This window comes from Pteropus alecto, unplaced genomic scaffold, assembly GCF_000325575.1.
Source record: "Pteropus alecto unplaced genomic scaffold, ASM32557v1 scaffold138, whole genome shotgun sequence".
Taxonomy (NCBI): Eukaryota; Metazoa; Chordata; class Mammalia; order Chiroptera; family Pteropodidae; genus Pteropus; species Pteropus alecto.
Window position 1 is genome coordinate 14216 of NW_006441525.1, and position 25435 is coordinate 39650.

The window sequence follows — 25435 nt, forward strand, 5'->3', positions numbered from 1 at the left end:
CAGTGCCCAGATGTCAGAGGCTGCTTTACATTTTCTCAAACTAATGAAGGGAACTGAAAATCACCATTAGAATACCAGAGTAATAACCGATGCAAGCAAGATCCACTGATAAATGCTAAGTTGGTGGGTGATACTTTAAGGAGAAACAGGTTATTTTATAGCCTCAAAGTATCTCTCTGCAAATATTTATCAGTTACTGTAGTGGTGCTGCCAGCGTAGCACCAGACTCAGAGGCGGTGGGGTGCAGTGAGGATCTGAAGACCCTCTGAGCACATCCAGGCCAGGCTCCCTGGGTGTAGGGCAAGGTCCCAGGCATGGGATAGGAGTGAAGGGCAAAGGTTTCCTAGGCCTTATATTTTAAAAAACATTTGTATTCTATAAGAACTTAAGAAATTTAGAAATTTTAACAACTTAGAAATTGTCTTTTAACTGTTTATAGCTTGAATCCCTATTTAAGTTATTTACTGTAATATGAATGCCACGGATATGGCCTTTGTTCCAGCACCTACCTCGTTGTTGTAACGAGGTTATTCAATGTTCTCTTTCCACTGCTTTAAATGCCAGCTCTGATATGTACTATGTTCTTTTTTCCTGGACTTAACTCTTATTACACCAGGATCAGTTTTTAAATATTTTAGCAATAACATACATATTAATATAGACACATTGCTATGCATTTTCAATTCTTTTCTAATTATTACTAAAAGTTTTTGCTAGAATAAAAGTTGGAATTGTTCCTTTAGGTTTAACAAACAAAATATATAAATGTCAAAGAGAAAAAACACATAGAAAACTTTCTGAGAATCCTGATAGGACTTTAATTTTGTTTTCTTCTAGGAAACTGGTATTTATTAAAGATTTTGTACCTTGATTCACATAAATTGCACTAACTTGCCAGTAACATTAATCTTTTTTTCTTGATAATCGAAATTTATTCTCTATCTTTTGATCATTGTCATATAAAATAACCTGTTACAAAATATCAACCAAGAAAAGTGTGCATGTGTTAATATATAAGTATTTGTATACATATATATGTAAAAAGACAGTCCTAAAATGTGTTCAGTTTCTTAATTTGGCCCCTAATTTCAGAACTGTGTAAATAAATTTTAAGCAAGTTCATCCCTAGATTTGTGTGATAACCATTTTCTTTTTGACTAGTGCGTACTTTCAAGTATTATTTATGTAAGACTGAACGGTTTGCTTGCTTTTTCTTTTTTTCCCCAGAGATAAACTCCAAAGATTACAGATATTATTCTTTTATGTTAATGACAGACTCCATTTCCTAAGTATTTAGTACATTTCAGTTTTATTCACAACAACTGTTTACATATGATAAAGTTAACTTTACATCAGAACCCACGAAATGAGGGCCTACATCACAAATCTAAACCTAAGTCAGCCTGAAGTATGGGTCACATGTCACTGTCAAGGAAATGTAACACACACCAATCACAATCCTCCAACTCAACTTTTGCTAGCTTACTTTACCCTAGAAAATAGGGACCTGCTTTATAAGGAAATCTCTGACTTCCTAGCCAGTCATGCTCTGTTGCCATGTTGCCTCTTGCAACATTATAAAATATGCTCTTGCACAAAATCCCTCAGAAGAGTGCTCCACGGCTTGTTGGGTACTGTATGCCCCCATTCCATGGAATCTTCTCCTTTGAATAAAAGACATCAAATTCATTACTAAATTGTTTTAGTTTTGGCATTTGGCTTGTATATCTACTTCCTTGGCAGCTCTGAGTTAAAAAGCACGCTTTTGAACAGTTCAAAAATTTCCCTTTATAAACTTTATATTACAAAATTTCCAAACACATAGAAAAGTAGAAAATAGTAATATCAAATGCCCATATTCTAGAGGTAGAAATTCCTAAAATTTTCCTATATTTAATTTTTCTGGTTATTTTTAAATTTCAAATATACAATACACTACTAAGTACTTTAATATGCATCTCTAAAATAAGTAAATTTGTCTACATAATCCCAGTGTTATTATCACAATTAACAAAAGCAACGTTAACTTCCCTTAATACCAGTTCCATATACAAATTTCCCCAATTGTTCTCAAATGTCTTGTTTTCTCCAACCAGGATCCAATGGAGAAGCACACATTCTATTTGCTAGTATGTCAAATTTTAACCCTTAAAGTCTGGTGCTGTGGTAGAACCTGCGTCCCCGTTATTAGTACAGACTGTTACAACATTTTATTTCTCTCTAAACACACACACACACACACACACACACACACACACACACGAGTTTGCGAGCGGTCGAGGGGTGGGATACGGTGGGTTTCACGGGAAATGTAGTTGCGTGTGCGAGCGGTCGGGGGGTGGGATACGGTGGGTTTCACGGGAAATGTAGTCTTGAATGTCATGGATTATTGCGCAGCATTCTGGGACTGGATAGCCTGGGCTTCTCGCTGCGCATGTGCAGCCAGGCCCATTTCCCTGCTCCCGCCCTCTCCAGCCTCGCGGATGAGGAGGCTTTGCAAGTCAGGTGAGAGTGTTAGTGGTGTGGCCTTCTTCGCAGCTGAACAGCCAGCACGGAGATCTTAACTTATGCCTGACGGAAAAGAACAGGAAGTCCCGGAATCTCACTCCGAAAGCGCGATCCCTGCTGCCTATCCCGGAGCCAGGCTTGGAAGTAGACCTGGGAAAGGCGGGAGAGAGCGGACCGCAGCCCCGCGGTCTCCAAGGACGCAGGTGGGGCTGAGTCCCGGTCAGAAGATGCTAGGTGCGGGCGGGGTGTGGGAGCTGACTGCAGCCGGCCGGGGGTCGGGCGGGGCGGTGGGGGCGGGGGGGATACCTTTATTGCCTATGGCGGCGGCCCGTCGGCGGCGGGAGGGAAGTCCCTGTTTATAATATTGATCGTGAACCTGATACAGAGTGCGCCTGGGCCTTGGGTCTGTGGTGATTGGCCGAACTTAGGAGCCAGAAGGACCTGGTAAATTCCGCCCCTTTTCACTTGGGCACGCGTCAGGTTTCTCATTTGAAATAATGATATTAAGAAAAACTGCTTTGTGGCGTTATTCAGAGAGAACTCATAACCTGTAAAGCAGGGGTCCCCAACCCCCTGGGCCACGTATGGCCTGTTAGGAACTAGGCCGCAGAGCAAGTGGTGGTGCTGCTGGGGAGCTAAGCTTCATCTGTATTTGCAGCTGCTCCAGTGCTAGCATCACTGCCTCAGCTCCTCTCAGATCATCTGGCTTTAGGTTCTCATAGGAGCCCGAACCCTACTGTGAACTGTGCATGCCAGGGATCTAGGTTGTGAGCTCCTTATGAGAATCTAATACCTGATGATCTGAAGGGGAGCTGAGGCGGTGATGCTAGTGCTGGGGAGCAACTGCAAATATAGGTTAACATTAGCAGAGAGGTTCGCATAATAAGTCAGTTGCTTGCAAACTCCTATCAGAACCCTATCAGTGAGTGACAAAAAAGCTGCATCTGGTGGCAAGCTTTATAGTGGCCAGTGAGTTGATGTACTTCTGCTGTACAGCTACATCTGGTGGCATCTAATTCTGCATTATGGTGAGTTGTATATTTCATTATATATTACAATGTCATAATAGAAATAAAGTGTACAATAAATGTAATGCGCTTGAATCATCCTGAAACCAACTCCCTCTCCCATCTGTGGAAAAATTGTCTTCCATGAAACCAGTCCCTGGTGCCAAAAGGTTGGGGACCGCTACCGTAAAGCATTTATTTAACCAAATGCTAGTGAGCACTAATAAGTACTAGTTAATAAACCAACATGTAATGTTGGCTCCCATCATATTTGGAAGACAACTTTGTTTTTCTTTAGCATTTCATTTAATACAACCACTTTATTTATAGACATATCATTAAAAACTAAGAAAATGGGCTCAGAGGAGTGAAATTACAGACTCAAAATTACAAAGTTGAGGAAGTTAGGATGCAAATACAAATATGCAAATACAGATACTCCCAAATTCAGATTATTCCTAAGTCCTACCTACCTAAAATGCAGTGTTGCAGCCTTCACAGCACTAGCAGAGTGACTTGCACCCAAATCCCCAGGACTAAGATTGTAAAGTCAGTGTGAACTGAATCTCACTCTGTGACAGGTGTATTTATTCAGAGATTTCTGGCATGTCTCCAAAGCCTCTGGGTAAGATTAGGCTCTTGGCACTTCCTGCACTGTCCAGGCTTCCTCTGTCTTCAGAAGGCACAGTATGACATACTAGTGCAGTGCTGTCTAATAGATAAGGTGAGCCACATATATAATTTTAAATAGCCTAGAAGCCACATTAAAACTAAAAAGAAACATGTGAAATTAATTTTAAGAACATACAGCAGGTCCTTGAATAACAGCATTTCGTTATAACGCTGATGAGGGGGAAAAATCGATTCCTGGCAGGGTCACTGCCTGTTGTGGAGTTTGCGTATTCTCCCCACGTCTGCATGGGTTTTCTGCAGGGATTCTGGTTTCCTCTCACATCCCAAAAATGTACAGGTTAGTTTAATTGACGTGTTCATATTGTCCCAGTTTGAGTGAATGGGAGTGTGTTGTGAGTATACCCTGCAATGGAAAGGTGTCCTCTCCAGGGTGGGGTGCCATTTTGCATCCTGAGCTGCCAGGATCGTCTCTGGACACTTGAGACTCTAAACTGGAATAAGTGGGTTAGGAAATTATTATCTTTTTAAAATTAATCTTTCTTAAATACATGTATAGCTCACATATATTTCAGTGTTTAGTATTAGAACTGTTTTTGGTCTTTATTTCGAAGTTCGGTGATGTTTTCATGACCAGAATTATGCTGTAAGAACTTAACTCTTGTTTATATCAATTAGCCTGTGGTAAAATTGGTTTTGTTATATGTCATTTCACTTAAAGTCGCAGCTTCCAAGAACCTGTCAATGATGTTAAGTGAGGATTTACTGTATTGTGTTTATCTTAATATATCCAAAATGTTATTTCAAAATGTGACACTAGTCACAGCCTAACAATGGGATGTAGCTAGTGGCTACAATAATGGATAAAACAGTTCTAAAGAATTCAAAAAAGAATCAGGTTAAGACCCTACACCAGTAGTTCCCAACTAGGGTGATTTTGCTCCCCAGAGGACTTTTGGAAATGTCTAGAGATGTTTTTGGTTGCCACAACTGGAAAGAGGATTGCTACTAGCACCTGGTGGGTAGGGGCCAGAAAGCTGCTAGACATCATACAATGCACGGGACAGCACCCCATGACAAAGAATCACCCAACCCAAAATGTCAGTAGTGTTGAAATTGAGAAACATTGCTCTCAATGAAAGTTTCAACTAAAATGAATTTGTTTCCTAGGCCTAAGTCTCAATGTCTCTGGAACAAAGCAGCTCTTGTGTGGCAGGAAGGAGAGAGCTCTGCGGACAGGAGTCCCACTTGGAAGAACAACATCTGACAGGGACCACCCTCACCAGAACTTCAGAACATATGCAGGAGAAACCAGAAAGGAGCAGGTCCTGATTTGCTCCACCAGAAGCAGTTCTTAATCACCTTGTCCAGAGACAGCCAGACTTGGTGATGTCACCATATCCAGAAGCCATTACAGACTGTGTGACAGTGGAAACTATGGACTAGAAGGTGGTGAGCTGGGGTTGAGAGGGATGGGTGACCATCAGGCTGCACAGATAAAGCCACAGCCAGAGCCAAGGAAATTCTGTCTTCAGTCCTTAAATAGTCCCCCATTTTTTCATTCCAGATTCTGAGCTACTCTCATACCATGCCCATCACATGTGGCATCTAGAGATATACGGAACTTCCTTTATCCTGAACATGTAGAATCACAGAATGATAGTATAGGAAGGGATTTCTATTTCCAACTCTTGAAAACTTAAAAAAATATTGAACCTGAGATGTATGTCCCCTGGCACCGAGGACAGAGGTAGGAGCAAAGCCCAGTGTTGTTAAGTCACTAGTAGTCTTTCTGAGAAATCGCAACAAATTAAAACAAAAAGTTTTAAAAATATTTAATCATTAAGCATCTTATCTTTTTTTTTTAGAGTTTTCTGTTGATTTTCTAACTCAAGGTGTAAATATTAATAAGATATTAATATTAATTCTGTTTAATTTTTTGTTAATTACAGGGGACATACATTTTTTTAAATCAACAGGAAGATGATTTACAATTACTCAATGAAAAAGCAAGGTTACATCTATGTGATCATATTAGAGACATATATATTCAGGGAGTGCTGTCTCTGTAGTGCTTCCTGGCCCTTCTCAAGGGTCAGTGGAACATTTTTCCATAGGGAAGCCTTTTTGCCAGCCAATGTGATGAGATTTTTAGGCAAGTGAATGCAGAAGCTCACGAGATTTCTCATGACTCTGTTCCTCTTTCCTTACCCCCAGCTTCTCTACACTCTCTCAAGAGCAGCAGAAAATGAATATATTTCAGGTGAGTTATTTATTAATTTTTTTTTATAATGGATTTTATAGGTGGTTAAGGAACTTTCCACTGACATGGAAAAATAGAAATGTATCAGCATCATCCAAGGAAGATAGAGAAAAGCGGATGAATAGCACAGCAGAGTTCTCATGCAGATAGATGCAGGTCCGCTGATGTTACAGATTTTCCAAAGTGCAACTGCAAATTTCTGCAGATTTTTCTGGTAGTCATGGTAGAGAGTCAGATAGACAGTAATAGGTTAAAGATTTGCATTATGAGAAGCTCAAACCAAACATTCCTCATGGAATCTATAAAGCTATCAAAGTCAGGAAAAATGTCTTTCTGGGTATTCATGTAGGTGATAGAGTAAATCTTTCCAATAATGGCCCTGAAATAAATGTAGGATTCTTTTACTTGTTCCTCAGTAGAGGTAGAGGGCTTGCTGCCAAAGCAGAGCTTTTGTTAACAACAATTGTTCAGGAAACTTTTTAGAAGTTGAGGTAGACATTTTTCTGATGATCCTGCTTAATTCAAGAATAATACTTAGAATAACTGGAGGCTGGCATGAATGACTTATACATTCATGTCTTAAAGATATCTCTTTGTAAAGTACATGTCATAAACAAGTTGTCAGCAGACAGGTCTAGCAAATGTTACTATACTTTCATTTACACTTCAGTTCACTGTATGAGGCTTTGATGTCTCTCCTCATATCCTGTAACCTGCACTTATTAGTGACCTAATTACAGTCAATTCCAGTGGGCCTTTCCTAGTCCTTACTTTACTAGACCTGTGTGCAGTGCCTGACTGCCCCTACTCTGCTCCTCTGGAAGATCTCTTGTGTTAGTATCCTCTGCTGCTGTCCTGCCTCGTTTTTCTTTATGGAGTCATTTTCCTTCTCTTGCCTTTTCACATGTCTCATCCACAAATTTCCATTACTTCTCACTATTCTTATAACTAGTATTCTTGACTCATTTCATCCTCTCTTTGGTTTTAACCATGATGTATTTGCTGGTTCTCTCAAATGAGGCTCTGCAGCCCACCCTAACCAATGGCACTTTTTTGTGATGATGGAAATGAGCTGTATCTGCACTATCCAAGGTGGTGGCCACTAGCCAGGTGCACGCACCCACCTCTTTCTTCACCTCCTCAAGCACATCTTCCACATGGGTTGTTCATCTAAATGCTTAATGAGGTAATGTTTTGTCTCACCTGTGTGTAAATCATCTCACTGGCTCCTTACGCCTATGCAATACAGTTCCCAGTTTCTCAGGATGACCAATTCAGGCTTTTCTTCTTTTTACTTTATTGCTGCTCTGCCTTTTTTGACATCTATTTATTGAACAGCCAGGATGTTCCAGGAAATTAACATGTGCTATAGTTACAGTTTAAACAATACAGATACTTTTCTTTCTTAACAGTGTTCACAGTCTAGTGGGAAATATGACATTTAAAAAATTCAGAATGTAACTTTATTCTAAAGCAAAACCAAACCTCATTTAGTTTCTTAGACACATCCTACTGTTCCTGACTCTGCTGCACATCACGTTCTCATTGTCTCCTCCAGATCGACCTTTAGAACTATATCCTCATTCTGTTCACCTGGTGCTATGGCCTGAATTTTGCCCTCCCCCCACACAAATTTATATGTAGGGTTTTAGGAGGTAATTAGGTTTAATGAGATCATAAGGCAAAGACCATGTGAAGACACAGCGAGAAGGGGCCATCTGTAAACCAGAAAAAGAGCCTCATCAGAATCCAACACTTCTAGCCTCTAAAACTGTAAGAGAATAAATTTTTGTTGTGTAAGCCACACAGTCTATAGTACCTGGTTATGGCAGCCTGTACAACTAAGATACCTGGCTCTTTACTTTCTTTTTCTTCATTTAATTTTTAATTGTGGTAAAATACAGATAACATAAAATTTACCATCTTAGCCATTTTTTTTTTATCTTAGCCAATTTTGAGTGTATAGTTCAGTAGTTTTAAGTATATTCATATTGTGTACCCAATCCCCAGAACTTCTTTCATCTTGCAAAACTAAAGATCTATACTCATTAGATAGCAGCTCCTCATTCCTCTCTCCCTTCAGCCCCTGGCAAACACCACTCTATTTTCTGTCTGTGAATTTCACTAATATAAGTGGAATCATACAGTATTTGTCTTTTGTGGCTGGCTTATTTCATTAGCATAAAGTCCTCAAAGTTCATTCATGTCGTAGCATGTGTGAGAATTTCCTTTTTAAGGCTGAATAATATTGTATGGATATACTACATTCTATTTATCCATTCATCTGGTAATGGACACCTAGGTTGCTTCCACCTTTTGGCTATTATGAATAATGCTGCTATGAACATAGGTATACAAATATCTCTTCAGGACTCTGCCTTTGATTCTTGTGGATTGTCTCGATTTTGTTGCTTTATAGTTAAATGATCAATATATGGCTTTATTTCTAGACTCTTAGTTCTATTCCATGGATCCATATACTGTCCTTATGTCAGTACCACACTATTTTGATTACTGTTGCTTTATAGTTAAGCTTTGAAACTAGGAAGTGCAAGTCCTCAAACTTTATTATTTTTTAACATGTTTTGAGTATTCAGAGTCCCTTGTGATTTCATATGATTTTTAGGATTGACATTTTCTGCAAAAAGACCATTGGGATTTTGATACAGATTTTACTAAACTTCTAGGTTGCTTTGGGGAGTATTACCATTGTAAAAATATGAAATCTTCCAATCCATGTACATAGGCTCTCCTTTCATTTATTTAGATCTTTATTTCTTTTCAGCAGTGTTTTCTAGTATTCAATGTACCAGTCACGCATCTTGTTTAAATTCATGCACAAGTATTTTATTATTTTATTTTTTATTGCCATGGAATTGTTTTAATTTTTTTATTGTTCATGTCTAGTGTATAGAAATACAAATGTTTTTGTGTGTTTATCTTGAAAGTTTGATGGATTCATTAGCTTTAACAATTTTTTGTAGATACTTTTAGTATTTATAGAATATATATTTATGTATTTGATCATATAGTATATGACTAGAGATTTTACTTTTTTCCTTTACAGTTTTGATGCTTTTTCTTTTTCTTGCCTATTTGCTCTGGCTAGAACTTCCAGTACAATTAATAGAATTGGTTAAAGTGTGCATCCTTGTCTTATATATGCTTTTTGGAGGAAGACTTCCTTTTAGCATTGTGTATGATATTAGCTGTGGAGTTTCTCATAAGTGCTTTTTATTGTAGTGAGGAAGTTCATTTCTATTCGTAGTTTAAATTTGAGTGTTGTTATCATGAAAGAGTGAAAATTCAGATACTTTCCACATCCACTGAGATTATCATGTGGTTAATTTCCTTCATTCTATTACTGTAGAGTGTTGCACTGATTGATTTTCCTTTGGTGAACCACTCTTGCATTCCGGGGATAAATCCTACGTGGTCATGGTAAATGATCATCTTAATATTCTGCTAGATTTCGTTTGCTAGTATTTTGTTGAGGAGTTTTGCATCTATGTTCACAAGGAATATATTGAACCTTAATCGTGTAATTTGTCTGGCTTTGGTTCAGAGTAACTCATAGGATGAGTAAGGAAGTGTTCCCTATTCTGCTTTTGAGAGTTGGAAAAGAATTTGTGTTAATTCTTCTCAAGTGTTTGGTAGAATTCACCAGTGACGTTATCTGGTCCCAAGCTTTTCATTGTTGGAAGGTTTTTAATTACTAATTCAGTCTCCTTATACAGATCTGTTCAGATTTTTTGTTTCTTTTTGAGTCAGTTTTAGTAGTTTGTATGTTTCCAGGAATTTGTCCTTTTCATCTAGGTTATCTAATTTGTTGGTGTACTTACTTATAGTCCTTTTTATTTCTGGAAGGTCGGTAGCAATGCCCCAACTTTAATTTCTGATTTTAGCAAATTTGAGTCTTCTTTTTAATCAGTGTACCTAAAGGTTCATCAGTTCTGTTGATCTTTTTAAAGAATCAACTTTCAGTTTTGTTGATTCTATTGTTTTTTTATTCTTTGTTTTGTTTTTCTTTGCTTTAATCTTTATTATTGCCTTTCTTCTGCTAGGTTTGGGGTTTAGTTCACACTTATTTTTCTAGTTCCTTAACATATACAGTTAGGTTATTGAATTGAGATCCTTTTCAATATAAGTGTTACAGGTATAAATTTCCCTCTAAGCACTACTTTATCTGTATCTCATAAGTTTTGGTATGTTGTTTTCATTTTCAGTTGTCTAAAAACATTTTCTAATTTCCCTTGTTATTCTTTGATCTTTTGGTTTTCTTAAGAGGGCTTTTTTTATTTCCATATATTTTTTAATTTTCCAGTTTTCATTCTCTTACTGACTTCTAGTTTCATTCTATTATGGTCATAGAAGATACTTTGTATGATTTTAATCTTAAAATATATTGATTGGGGTGTTCACTTCATAAGTTATATAAATGTCTAATCGCTACGTTGTTTACTTGAAACTAATATAGTATTGTATATCAACTGTAAGTGAAAAATAAAATTTTAAAAAATTAAAATTAAAATAAAATAAAATGTATTGAGATTTGTTTTGTGGCCTAACATATGGTCTATACTGGAGAATGTTCCATGTGTACTTGAGAATAATGTTTATGCTGCTGGTGTTGGCCTAAGTGTTCTTATCGAAATCTTCTTGGTCTAGTTAATGTAGGGTGTTTTTCAAGTGTGCTTTTCCTGTATTGATCTTCTGTCTACTAGCTCTATCCATTATGAAAGTGGGATATTAAATTTTCCAACTACTATTGTTGACCTGTTTATCTTTTCAATTCTGTCCATTTTGTTTCATGTTTTGAGGCTCAATTGTTAGGTACATGTATGTTTATAGTTGTTATATCTTTCTATTGTAATGGTCCTTTTACCATTCATTATAAAGTGTCTTTCTTTCTCTCTCTGTTCTTCTGTCTTAAAAATATTTCTCTCTCTCTCTCTCTCTCTCTCCCCCCTCCTCTCTCCCTCACTATCTCCCTCCCCCGCCCTGCCCCGAAAGTCTTTTTTATCTAATCCTACTATAAGCAATCCAGGTCTCTTCTGGTTACTGTTTACACGGTATACCTTTTAATAGTCTTTGACTTTCAAACTAAGGTGTCTTTGAATGTAAAGTGTCTATTGCAAACAGAATATAATTGCATCATGTCTCTTAATTCACTCTGCTAGTCTGTGCCTTTTAATTCAAATATTTAACCGTTAACATGTAATTACTGATTTGTCTTCCATTTAGACATTTGTTTTTAGTATGTGACATGCCTTTTTTTTGTTTTTCTACTTTGCCATTTTTGCTTTCTTTTGTGTTAAATCTATTTTCTAGTGTACCATTTTAATTACCTTGTCCCTTTACAAAAATTTTTGTTATTAGTGGTTACCTTGTTGGTTACAATTAACATCTTAACTGTAACAGTCTTGTTGAGATGATTACCAACTTAATTTCAGTAGTATACTAGAACTTTACTTTTCTATAGCTACATTCCCATCTCACTTTTTTGTGCTGTTATTGTCATCGAAATTATATTTTTATACATTGTGTGTATACCAACAGAGATTTCTAATACTGCTTTATGTAGTTGTCTTGAAATCATATAGGAAAAAAATAAATACAAAAAATACATTTATAGTGCCTTTTATATCTTTACTTCTGTAGTTACTTTTATGTACATAGTTTTCATTATTTCTCCATATGGATTCGAATTATCTAATGTACTCTCATTACAACCTGAATTACTCCCTTATTAATAGTGTGCTACTGGCACATTTTCCCAGTCCTTGTTTATCTGGGAATGTCATAATTTCTTCTTCATTTTTGAAGGATGGTTTTGCTGAATATTGAAGCCTTGTTTGACAGGCTTTCCTTTCAGCACTTTAAATATGTTTCTGGTGAGAAATCAGCTGTTAATCTTATTTGGAGCCTTTGGAAGTGCTGAGTCACTTCTCTGTTGCTGCTTTCAAGATTCATTTTTTGTCTTTCCGCCCCTTTTGCTTTATCTTCTCCTACTCCTGCTTTGTGAATGTTGCTATATTGATTGGGTCCCACAGATTACTAAGGTTTTTGTTCATTTTCTTTCATTCTTTTTACTTTCTGTTCTCAGATTGAATCATCTCAGTAGATTCAGATTCATATTCTTCTGCCTACTCAGATCTGCTACTGAGCACTCTAGGGAATTTTCCATTTCAATTATACCTTCAACTCCAGAATTTCGGTTTGATTTTTTCATCACATATATAATGTATGTCTCTTTATTGGTGTGGTTTATTTGGTGAGAGCATTTTTCCCTTTTCTTTGGTTCTTTAGCTATGGTTTCCTTCAGTTCTTTGTACATGTTTAAAACAGTTGATGAAAAGTCTTTGTGTAGTAAATCCAATGTCTGGACTTCCTCAAGGACAATTTCTATACTGTTTCATACAATAAAATTTTTTTCCTGTGTATGAGCCATATTTTCTCATTTGCATGTCTCAAATTTTAGCTGACAACCGGACATTTAAAATATAATGTAGCAATTTGTAATTAGAATCTCCCCCACCTCAGCTGTTTTATATATATTCAGTGACTCTTTTGAGTCTATATTCTTTGTCATGTGTGTCCACTGAAATTTCTGCTCCATTAGCTAAATAGTTAGCTAATAATTGGACAATGATTTTCTTAAATACCTAGAACCAGTAAGGCTCCGAACTTTGCCAAGGTGCTCTATGTGTATGTTGGGGCATGCCTTCAACAATTACCCTGGCATTTTACTACTCCACATTAGCCTTCACTTTTCTTGCACAGAGCCTCAAGGTTAACAAGAGGTAAGGATTTAGTGCCTTCTCAAATCTTTACTAAAGATGCACAAAGCCCAGGGCATGTGTGTCATCTTCTAAATTCCAAGGCGTGTGTCTGAGCTTTTCAAAGCCCCTTCTTGATAGCTCATTCTCAAGCTTTTCCTTTTAAGCTTTTTTAGTTAGACTGTTGTTTCCCTTAACTGCATAAATTGCCTGACATAGCCATGATGGTAAACAGTATCCCATGTTTTTTTTGTTTATTTTGTTTGCTTGTTTTACTATTGGCATGCTATTTGCAGTGGGTGAGCTTTCCGTCATGTCAAATGAAGACAACCTTATGAGTGGGGTCTTCCAGGGAACCACCAGAGAGGTAAAATAATGACAGTTCTCTGGGAATGGGACTTCTAAATGAATCTCAGTCTTAGGCACTGAAAACTTGGGTCTTAGCAGTTTATTACTTAGGAAAGATAAGGCAGTTAGTAGTCTCTGCTGGTCTTCTAAAGCTGCAATGGGTTCGTACCATTGGCCTCAAGCTATGTGTTTTGATGACTTTCCCTTATAGATTAAGTATTTTTAGTGGAGATATGGAGTATGGGTCTGAGTGGATTTAAGCAGTAACTGTTCTTTGCCTACACTAGCTAGCACCACATGGGACAGAAAGGGACTTCCTCTGAATTCTCCCCTAATCCTCTCTGTGACAGGATGAGTTCCTGGAGAAAATCCCACAAGAGGTAGAAATCACTCATCTGTGACACATAGCACTTTCCCAAGAACTTCACACTCACATTTGCACACACATGGCCTTTAACAGGTTGTTAAAAATTTTCAAGCTTTATCTTCCTGTTGTCCTTATGGAGTTTGGTAACATATAATTCAGTAAGCAAATGAGTGGGTCCTGATTCTCCCTACAGGTAACCATCTCTTCTGATTTCAGATTGTTTGTTTGCCACACAATTTCATTTCTCTGATGAGTTAAAAAACATGACATTAATTTTCAATTTGCCCAGCTTTTTTCTTGTTATAAGGATGTTAGTACAGTCATACACCACATAATGATGTTTTGGTCTGTGATAAAACTGCATATATGATGGTGATATACCATATAGCCTAGGTGTGTATTCGGCTATACCATCTAGGTTTGTGTAAGTATACTCTATGATGTTCACATATGATAAAATCACCTAATGATGCATTTATTAGAACATATCTCCTTTGTTAAGTAGTGCATGACTGTATAGCTCTTTTCAGCTCTCTATATCTCTGACCAGAATTCAAAGCCACACTGTATAATTTTTTTCTAATTTGGTGAGACTTATTATTTTTGTTTTTTAATATACAAAGTGCACAAGAAAATAATTTGTTATGATCAGGTTATCCTATATATTTCATTCAAGTTGGTTAATTATGTCATTTAAATCTGTATCAGTGGTCAGCAAATTTTTTATACAAATGTCAGATAATAGGCTTTGTGGGAGATATGGTCTGTGTTGGAACTGCCAAACTCTACAGTTATCATTCCGTATCAGCCATAAATAATACATAAACAAATGAATATGACTGTGTTCCAATAAAATTTTATTTATAGAAAAACAGTCATGGGCCAGATTTGGCCTCTGGGCTGTGTAGTCTGCTGACCCCTGTTCTAAATCCTTTTTTTTTTTTTTTCCAGTCTGCTTGTCCTGTGAGTTACTGAGAGTTATGTTAAAACCACTGATTATAAGTATGGCTCTATCTCATTTCTGTCAACTTTTGTTTATATACAGTCAATTCTCATTCTCAGTGGTTAAGTTTTAAGTCATTGTGAATGCTTAACTAGCAAATAATAACAAAATTGACTTTCTTTTGGTTAGTGATTACATCTGTATCTTCTCTCATCCTTTTACTTTCAATCTACATATATCGTTCTCTATAAATTGTGTTTTCTTTGTTATTTTTATGCTGTCAATCTTTTCTTGAATTGGATTGGTTAATCCAGAAGTTGGCAACTTTTTTCTGTAATGAGTCAGATAATATACACATTTTCAATTTTGATAATTATAAGGTCTCTTATGAAACTACTAGGCTTTGCCATTTCGAGACAAAAGCAACTATAGACAATACAAAATGACTGGGTGTGTGCAGTTGTGCTCCCATAAAACTAAATTTTAAAAGTGGCAAGCTGGATTTGGCCATAGGTCATAATTTGCTGCCCCTGGCCCAGAGTACGCCTAGGGTAATATATTTGGATGTGGGATAAAAATTGTAGGAAATTTTTTTTTTTTACTAAAAAAATTTAAGCAACAAAAGCTTTACTAATGTGCTTATTGATGGTGTATGTATATAACTCATAAGTATATACAAATCAAGTTACAAACATTAAACTAATTAACTCCAAAGTATGAGATAAAATTAGATCCAAAATAAGCAGACATACGTATTTTCATTTGTTGTTTTAATCTCTTTACAATAAACATAAAAACTGTTTTCAAAGGTATTTTCTCTGTCACCAGATTGAACAGAAATGTGTTATTGCAGGCATCAGTGTCATTCAAAGACGTGACTGTAGAATTAACCCAGGAGGAGTGGCAGCAAATGGGTCCTCTTCAGAGGACCCTTTACAGAGATGTGATGCTGGAGAACTACAACAACCTAGTCTCAGTAGGTGAGCATATAAGCATAACTTACCTTTGTAACTCCTTATAGGAGGCATTTCCTTTTTATGCACTAGTACATATGAATACTTTATTTAGATTTTAATATTATTTAGGCTTTTATTTCAGGAATATGAAGTAACTAAGCCCTGTTGAGGAATAGAAAAAATGTTTGTTTCAACTCTCAGTGACAAATTCAGTGAGGACCTTCATGTTGCTATTCTTGAAATTGTTTCTTGCCTAAGTACTCCATTGTTCCCTATTTACAGGAAGCTGCATTTATAAACCAGAGTTGATATTCAAGTTGGAGCAAGGAGAAGAGCCTTGGTTGTTGGAGGAAGAATTCTCCAATCAGAGCTACCAAGGTGAGTCATTGAGCACTAGCAGACAGAATTGTGTGGGGGTAGCTAGTTTCAGAAGGTCAGTTTAGTGACGAACACCTATGTATTTCAAGACTTCTTAAAAGGCACAAAGGCACAAAGGCACAAAAACACCAAAAAATCGAAAATAATTCATAAACCTTACTAAATTAAAATTGAGAACTTTTTAAAATAAAAGATAGCATTAAAAAGATGAAAAGACACAGAGTACCAGAATATGTATACAATACAAGTAATCACGGAAGGATAAGAATTTTTGCAAGTCATTGTGGAAAAAGGTAGCAACCCAGTTGAAAAACAGGCAAAAGACTTTGAACAGGAACTTTTAAATAGCCATTAAACTTTTGAAAATGTGTTCAATCTCCTTAGTTTTCACAGAGTGCAAAAAATATATAAGGTGAGATAAGAAATATGTATGATATGCAGTGAGGTTAATAAGTCTGGTAATGCCAAGTCCTGGTGAGGATGTGAAATATTAAAGACCCTCATTAACTGACTGAAAATGTAAACTAGTAAGACCATTGTAGAATCAGGAAGATGTTATCAAATCACATTGAAGTTTTACATATCTTATAAACAAACAGTTGCTTTCCTAACTGTATTCCCTACAGAAAGGCATGATTGTATTTTCTAGAATGAATAAAAGACTATTCACCTATCTTTGCCAAAAATTGGGCTCATCAGCAGTAGAATAAAGAAATAGTTGTATTCCTTAAGGGAGAATTATAAAGCTACATAAAATCTTTTACAGTGATTACAAACATAATATTAAGCAAAAGAAACCAAAAAATATAAATATGCATGTATGATTGTCAGAAACAGGCAAAACTTGGTTACATTTTTAGGAATTCATATATTGTTGATAAAACAACAGAGAAGGAAATTATTACATAAATATTAGAGTGGTGAACTCATAAGCATGAAGAAGTTGTAACCAGGCATGATCAAATAGGGATTTTTGCAGAGCCATTTGTGTACTATTTCTTGACATGGTTTCTAATTCCATGAGTGTTCACTCTATACTGTTATATTACACATGTAAGTTATATGCAGTATAAATTTCATGCTTAACAGAGAGTTAAGAGATGAGCCAAAAGTAGATATTTACAACTCATAAAACCCTTCAAGGATGGGCATCTCGAATACATAAAGAATTTAGACCTTTCTTTTTTTTAATTTCTATTTTTCAGTTAAAGTTGACATTCAATATTATATCAGTTTCAGGTGTACAGTATAGTGGTTAGACATTTAGATCATTTATGAAGTGATCCCCCTGATTAGTCTAGTACCCAATTTGGACTTTTCTTAAGTGTCATCTTTACAGTAAGGTTTTCCATGATATCCTATTTAAAACTATACCTCTCATATCAAATTGGAATATGGAAATTTAGGATGAGGTAATCAGAGGAATTGATGATTCCTTTCATCAAAAGGAATTGATGATTCCTTTCATGAATTTTATACTTGTTTGTGTTACTATGACTCGCAGGTGTAAGATGGGTTAGATCCTGAGCTATAAACTTCTTCATTTAATCATGAGGCAGGTAGTGCTATAAATTTAATTTAGTGTTGAAGAACTGAATGGAAATAAGGAACGATATCAAATTGGATGTAGACTCTTGAATAGTCTCCCAGTGGAGCCTAGATAAGGAAGGACCTATACTGTAATTTATTTCCTCAAACCAAACTCTTCCCCTGTTGGGGCTAGTCCATAATGCTCATTATCTCCTAATTTTTCTTATTACTCTACTTAAGTTTACAGTCCTTGTAGTCATCCCATTATCTGTTTTTTCTGCTCCCTAAAATAACCATTCCTATAAAAGCCTAATTTCTATTTTTTCTTTTCTTTCCCTTCTCTATCCAGATAAGAAAATCCAAATTATCACAATCCAAATACAAATCTGTATATATTACCAGTTTCCCCACTCATTTTCACTAGATCAGTATTATTTTTTAAAGGAGGGTGAATATATATATGTTCACACACACATGAATTATTTAACTTTGAGAAACCAAAAACTGAAATGCAACATAAGGGCATATGTCTGTAAGCCCCACTCATAAGAAATGTAAGATTCATAAGATGCTTTCAATTTTTCTCAGTTTTAGAACATTACAGAGATGATGCCCTGATCCAGGAGGACAAGAAATTCAAAGCCAAACACCTGCAGCAAGTAACATTCATCAATAATAAACCTTTGACTAGAGAGGAAGAGGAAGTTTGGGGATTACCATTTAATCTGCACATAGCTCCTGTTTCTTCAACAAAAATGTTTTGTAAATGCGACCCATGGGGAGTCGATTTGCAAAATATTCCTCAATTTATCATTAATAATAGAACTTACTTGGCAAAAAAAACAGGTTACTGTAATGTCTGTGAAATTTTACCTTTCAAAATTAACTTTGAGAGAATTCATACTGGAGAGAAATTTTATGAATGTAATAAAAATAGGAAAACCCTCAGTTATGAGGAAAATCTTCCTGAGCATCAAAAGTGTCAACATTTGGAGCAAGCTTTTGAATTTAATGAAATTGGAAAAGCCTTCTTTGATGAAGCTGCCTGTATTACACATAGGAATACTCACACAGGAGAAAAATCCTGTAAAGATGATGAATTTATTAAAAACTGTGATAAGATAAATGTCTTTGACCATGAAAGAGCTAGGACAGGGGAGAAACACTCTCATCGTAATCAATATGGAAAATCCTTCTGTGAGAAGTCAGCTATCAAGGAATACAATAAATTTAACGTGGCTGTGAAACACTATGAATGTAATGCAAGTGGGAATAATTTCAATAGGAAGTCACCTCTCCCTGAATCTCAGAGAAGTGTCACAGAAGAGAATCCATTGGTGTGGACACAAACTGAGGATAAATCCTTTGAATATTATGAAAATAGGAAATCCTACCAGATATCAGCCCACAAAGTACACCAGAGAAATCACTCTGAAGTAAAACCCTACAAATGTAATGAATGTGGGAAATCCTTCTGTCAAAAAGGGCATCTCGTTCAACATCAGAGAATCCACACAGGAGAGAAACCTTTTGAGTGTAATGAATGTGGAAAGACTTTCTCCCAGAAGTCACACCTCAGTACACATCAGAGAATTCACACAGCAGAGAAACCCTTTAAATGTAATGAATGTGGGAAAACATTTGTCCAGAAATCAACTCTCAGGGGACATCAGAGAATTCATACAGGAGAGAAGCCCTATGAATGTAGTGAATGTGGGAAAACTTTTGTTCAAAAGTCAACCCTTAGAGATCATCACAGAATTCACACAGGAGAGAAATCCTTTCAATGTAATGAATGTGGGAAAACTTTTGGCCAGAAGTCAAATCTCAGAATACATCAGAGAACTCACAGTGGTGAGAAAACTTATCAATGTAATGAATGTGAAAAATCCTTCTGGCAAAAAGACCATCTCATTCAACATCAGAAAACGCACACTGGAGAGAAACCATTTAAATGTAATGAATGTGAAAAATCCTTCTGGCAAAAAGACCATCTTATTCAACATCAGAAAACGCACACTGGAGAGAAACCATTTAAATGTAATGAATGTGAGAAAACTTTTGCCCGGACATCAACCCTCAGGGTACATCAGAGAATCCACACTGGGGAGAAACCATTTAAATGTAATGAATGTGGTAAAAAATTTGTCCGGAAAGCAATCCTTAGTGATCACCAGAGAATTCATACAGGGGAGAAACCTTTTCAGTGTAATAAATGTGGGAAAACTTTTGGCCAGAAGTCAAATCTCAGAATACATCAGAGAACTCACAGTGGTGAGAAAACTTATCAATGTACTGAATGTGAAAAATCCTTCTGGCGAAAAGACCATTTCATTCAACATCAGAAAACGCACACAGGAGAGAAACTATTTAAATGTAATGAATGTGAGAAAACTTTTGCCCGGACATCAACCCTCAGGGTACATCAGAGAATCCACACTGGGGAGAAACCATTTAAATGTAATGAATGTGGTAAAAAATTTGTCCGGAAAGCAATCCTTAGTGATCACCAGAGAATTCACACAGGGGAGAAACCCTTTCAGTGTAATAAATGTGGGAAAACTTTTGGCCAGAAGTCAAACCTCAGGAGACATCAGAGAACTCACAGTGGGGAAAAATCTCATGAATGTAATGAAAATGGAAAATTGTATAAGAAGTCAACCCTAAATATATACCAGAGAATTCAGGGAGGGATAAAACCCGATTGATAGAATAACTATGGAAAACTCTTCTGTCTGAAAAACCAACCTAGTTGACATCAGAAAAGTCACAGAGGAGAGCAACCATGTAAATATGAACGTACAAAGAATTTTGTCTCAAAGGCAACCCTGGGAGTATATGAGAATTCATACAGGTTTCTGTTTCTTTCAAGGTACTATGGAAGGCTTTGTGAATGAAGTCATGCCCTATTAGCTAACTCTCACATCACACGGGCTGGTAATCTGTTCACTAGTAAGAATTTCGTTTTTCCTCTAGGCACATAGCTAATCTAAATTTCCCAGTCTCCCTTTCATCTAAGTGGGCCTTTGTGACTGGCTAGGGGAATGTGGGTGCTTATGTTATATGCCGCATCCAGTTCTGACAAAAGACTTCCCTGATAAACTACCAGGCTTCTGTCAGAGTAAAATAGAGATGAGTTCCAGGACAACCTTGGGTACCATGCTTTAACATGGCACAGCACAAGATAAAAGCCAGGGTGCCTGAAATATGTGGAACACAATTATCTTCCACATCTTTATCATTTGGATATTTTGTGAGCAAGAATTAAGCTTGTATTCTGTTGCGGTGTTATATGTTTGGGTCTATTTCTGCACATAATGTAACCATCTCTCTGCGAGGGAGACAGAATAGTACTATATAAGCCAATCTTACATCAGCCAGAGGGTGCAAACCTTATTCAAGGGTTGGTATGTTAAGGAGTCCCTCAAAGCTCATCAGAAAATTCATACGAAAGACATTCTTTTAATATAATGAAGTAGGTGGTACCACCAGATACAGGGCTTTGGATGAACCTAAAAAGTTAGTTTTTTTTGGATGAATGGTGAGCAGCCATCATGCAGCTAAAGTAAATGACGCTTGCTTAATATTATGAAGCCACTCTCCTTCCATACCTCCTGGCACCTCCATATATCCCAACCTAGCTGCTTTAAAGGGACCCAAAGCCTTTGGCACATACCCAATATTCTAAGGTACTTTGAGGGAGGGGAAGAACTCAAGCTTTTATGGTTCTATAGGATATAGATACCCAAGTCAACATCTTATCAGTTCCCATGGAGGTAGGGGGCACCTAGATTTAGATAATGTCATTATCTAAATGACAGGGCAGGGTTTACAGTAGGGAAGGGAAATGAATGTGACCTTATAAACAAATGGGGCCCTTTGCACCTGTGCAATGTACTGTGATTACTCCTACATCTGGAAGTTTAGTAGAAATTAATATGCTATATGCTATATTCCAACTTCCCGAAAGACAGAATTCTCCCTGTCAGGCAGAGCTGCATGTGAAGAATTACCTGTGAGGCCCCACAGCCCTTAATGACCATTTTGGGCTTCAAGTCTCTGTGACTGATTTTGTTCATATTGGAACTTCTGGTAAACGGAAGTACCCTTGGCGGGAGTAGTTTGAGTTTATGCTCTAACAAGGTAACCAAGTATACCCCTTTTGTAAAGCAGCTATTAGCTTACTCTTAAGCTCTTTAACACTAGACACCTGACTCTGACTCACCGAGGCCTCTGACTTGATTCAGGGTGTGTCATCTTAGACTTAACTGACTAACAAGATGGAAAGGGCTTAGTACTTGTGTGAAATGGAACATGTTTTCAAGAATACAACTGTCCTAGTCCCAGCAGTATCTCAGTCATACATGAAATGGTAGCAGCTATTCCTTAGAGAGGAAATTTATCCCCTACTTTGTTTCCTGAAGCAAAGCTGCTGGCTCAGTAGGGCTCTAAATTCATAGAGGTTACTTTAACTGGGCCTGCTTTCACTGATGGTTCAGCTAGTTGAAACCACTTGATACTATTACTATTCAACCTCAGAGCAATTATGCAGACTCTAAAATAATGTGTTCTCAACTCTAGCCAATATTCTCTTTGATGAAACTTGGTGTGTTTTTATGGACTCTTGGGCCCTTTGTCTATTTGACATGCCATTTATAATACTACAGAATAACAAAAGCACCCCTCTTTGGTGCTGCAACTGGGTGAAGTCACAGCTGCTGAGTGCAACATCTGGGTTAACTAGATGTCCAAAGTAAGAAACTATTCTCTGACAAACCTGACTGGAATCAAAGTGCTGATCAAGCCTTCACTACCCTGATTGCCATCATTGTTACCTGGATCAGTTATCATGCTGACATAACAACATTCACCATTATACACTAGATACAAAGTAAAGGTCTCTATATATTCCGTGGTTCATTTGAAGTAATTTGATATGAGTCTAATTTTTTTTCTTTTGGATTATTAGCCAATGCTCAATATACCATTTGATCACCCTTTCCTACTGATTTTAAATATGCTAAATTGTCATTTGTGAAGATAATGCATATAGCTGCTCATGACCCATTCCCTACATTCTGTTACATTAGTAACAGATCCTCCTTTTGTGATCAGGGTTGGCACATGCCTTATATGAGCCAAAATACCCCATCTTTCTGGCCCGATATCAAGTTTGGAAAAGAATACCTCCTAGGATGGTGGAAAGGTAACATCACAGACCAGAGCTGCCAGCAGCCTTGCCAAAAAGATGCATCTGCAATAAGGATAACATCCAGTTAGTGTTCTATTCCCTGAAAATCAAGAGATTACTGTTTACTCAGTTTTTATGATAGTAATATAAAGTCATTCTTAAGAATTTTTTCAGATTCTTAAGATATTTCAAATTATTTCCCTCACACCCCTTTTTATATACAATTTTTAGGGTTATGATTGGATTTGCTATTAAGTTTAGGACCCAATCCACCCAGTGGCCTGAGTCATTCATTAGGAGGCCTGGTGACAAAGTTCCATGATGTCACTCAGGCTTTGCCTCCTGTCCCCTTGCTGGAGTAGGCCCACAAGGCACCTAGCCATGTAATACATTGTCAACTGTAAACTCTGGTCTGTGCTATAGTCATGACTGCACCCTTCTCCTTGCTTGCTTCATCTTTCCAGTCATGGACTTTTATTCCAATAGATGGGTGCCTCATCTAGAAATTCTGGATGGTCAGTTATCTGCCTTCCTGCATATTAAGGATCTTCAAGCTAATAAGTCTCAATGAGGGCAGGGATTTTTTAATCTGTTTTGTTCATAATGTATCCCAAGAGTATGAAACGGTCCCTCTACATACTGGGCATTCAGAACTATTCTCTGAAGATAGAATTATCGAAGTGAAATATGAACGTTTTTTTCCTTTTGATGCTGCAAATTCTCTTTTGAGATTATCATTTATGAAAAATTATTGCTATAAGCTCTCACTAAAGACTTCTGTTTTGGATATTAATACTGCTATAAGAAACTTGTTCTTAATATTTAGATGTGTACACTACTGTTCTTTAGATTTTCGTCAGACAATTTATTTTTCAATAAACTTTTCCAATTCAAAATTATGTCTACATAGCTATCGTTTTTATTAGAGCTCAGGCTTTTTTGTAAGCACCAATTCAAGCAGTTTTTCAAAACAACAGTAATGGTAAATCAGATTTTCAATACCAACCAAAGGGGAAAGCAAAGGAATTGGTTCTTGGGATCATCCCTTTAATCCACTGACCAGTAGTTACACTCATTTTTACTTCCAAATAATCATCCTGGCAACTCCAAGGAGAAGTTTTGTTTTGTTTTTGTTGTTTTCTTTGTTCCTTCTCACCCACCCCGCCCCCACCACCCTCCCCCCTGGTTCAAGAATCTATTTCCTGGGAGAGATATCTGATCCCAAAAGAAGGGGCACAACACCTGTCCTGACCTGCCTTCATCTTTCCATCTTTCTCTTTTCTTGCCAAGTACATAATGCCTTTTTTTTCCCTCATAGGTCTCCCTGGAAGCCCAGCAGAAATAATATATTCTGTCCTCCTACAAGGGAAGCTTCATATTATAATGGGAGAGAAACAATTTGTTTTCTTGTCGGAGACTGTATAATTTCCAAATACTATTAGTCTGGCTAACTGGCTATTTTAGTGATCTTCCAATATTCTAAGGAACAGATTGTCCAACTCACAGAACAATATAATTAGCCTAACTACCTGCTGACTGACTTGAGACATAATTAATGAACTAAGAAACTACTTGGCCTGACTTTGTAACAATTCTGTTTATGTGTGTGTGTGTGTGTGTGTATACACATACATGTGTGTGTGTGTAACATCTGCCAGGCTCATTCAACATTTGAAAAATAAATTAATTCAAATTAATAAGCTAAAAAAAATGAAATAATCATATCAATGCATAAAAAGCATTTGACAAATTTCAATGCCACTTTAAGATTTTAAAAGAACTCTCAGTAAACTAGGAATGAAGGAGAATGTCACCAACTTGATAAAGATCATGTATTGAAAACAAAGAGCTAACATTGTACTTAATCATGAAAGACTGAGTGTCTTCAAATTAAAATTAGGACCAAAGCAAAGATGTCTACTTTCATCATTCTTATTCAACATAGCAGAATGCTAGCCAGCACAATGACTTAGAGAAAAAATGGCACATGGATTGGAAAAGAAAAAAATAAATCTATACCTATTTACAAATGACATAATTGTCTGTGCATGTACAAAATCCCAAGGAATATTTAAAAAGCAAAACATTTCTTAAAATTAATCAATGAATTCAAAGTTGCAGGTTATGAGATCAACACAAAAAAATCAATTACATATCTATATGCTATACACAAATACGTATCAAAAACAAAAAACCTTATGTAAAGTTTAATTCAAAATGAAGTATAGATTTCTATATAAAATGTAAAACTTACCTGGGGAATCAAATTAACCAAGAAGGTAAAAGACCTGTTTTCAGAAAATTATAAGTCATTGAAAAAAGAAATTGAAGAACATACAAATAAATGGAAGCATATACCATGTTCATGGGAAGGAAGAATCAACATCGTTAAAACGGCCATACTACCCAAAGCAATCTATAGATTCAATGCAATCTCTATTAAAATACCAATGACATTTTTCAGAGAACTAGAACAAATAATCTTAAAATTTATATGGAGCCATAAAAAAACAAAAACAAATAGCCACAGCTATC

General features: G+C 36.5%; 1 protein-coding gene across 2 annotated transcripts; it reads left to right on the forward strand.

The window, feature by feature from the left end:
* The first annotated feature begins 2439 nt into the window (after positions 1 to 2439).
* Positions 2440 to 23799, forward strand: ZNF510 (zinc finger protein 510). Of its 2 annotated transcripts, XM_025051671.1 has the most exons (7): positions 2440 to 2711; positions 5316 to 5597; positions 6363 to 6408; positions 15699 to 15825; positions 16084 to 16179; positions 18298 to 19663; positions 19748 to 23799. In XM_025051671.1, the coding sequence occupies exons 3-7, from the start codon at positions 6394 to 6396 to the stop codon at positions 20415 to 20417; spliced, it is 2274 nt and encodes a 757-aa protein (XP_024907439.1). In that variant the 5' UTR covers positions 2440 to 2711; positions 5316 to 5597; positions 6363 to 6393; the 3' UTR covers positions 20418 to 23799. The 2 variants fall into 2 exon arrangements, with proteins under 2 accessions (XP_024907439.1, XP_006918868.1); XM_006918806.3 differs by having other exon boundaries at positions 18298 to 23799.
* The last annotated feature ends 1636 nt before the right edge of the window (positions 23800 to 25435 follow it).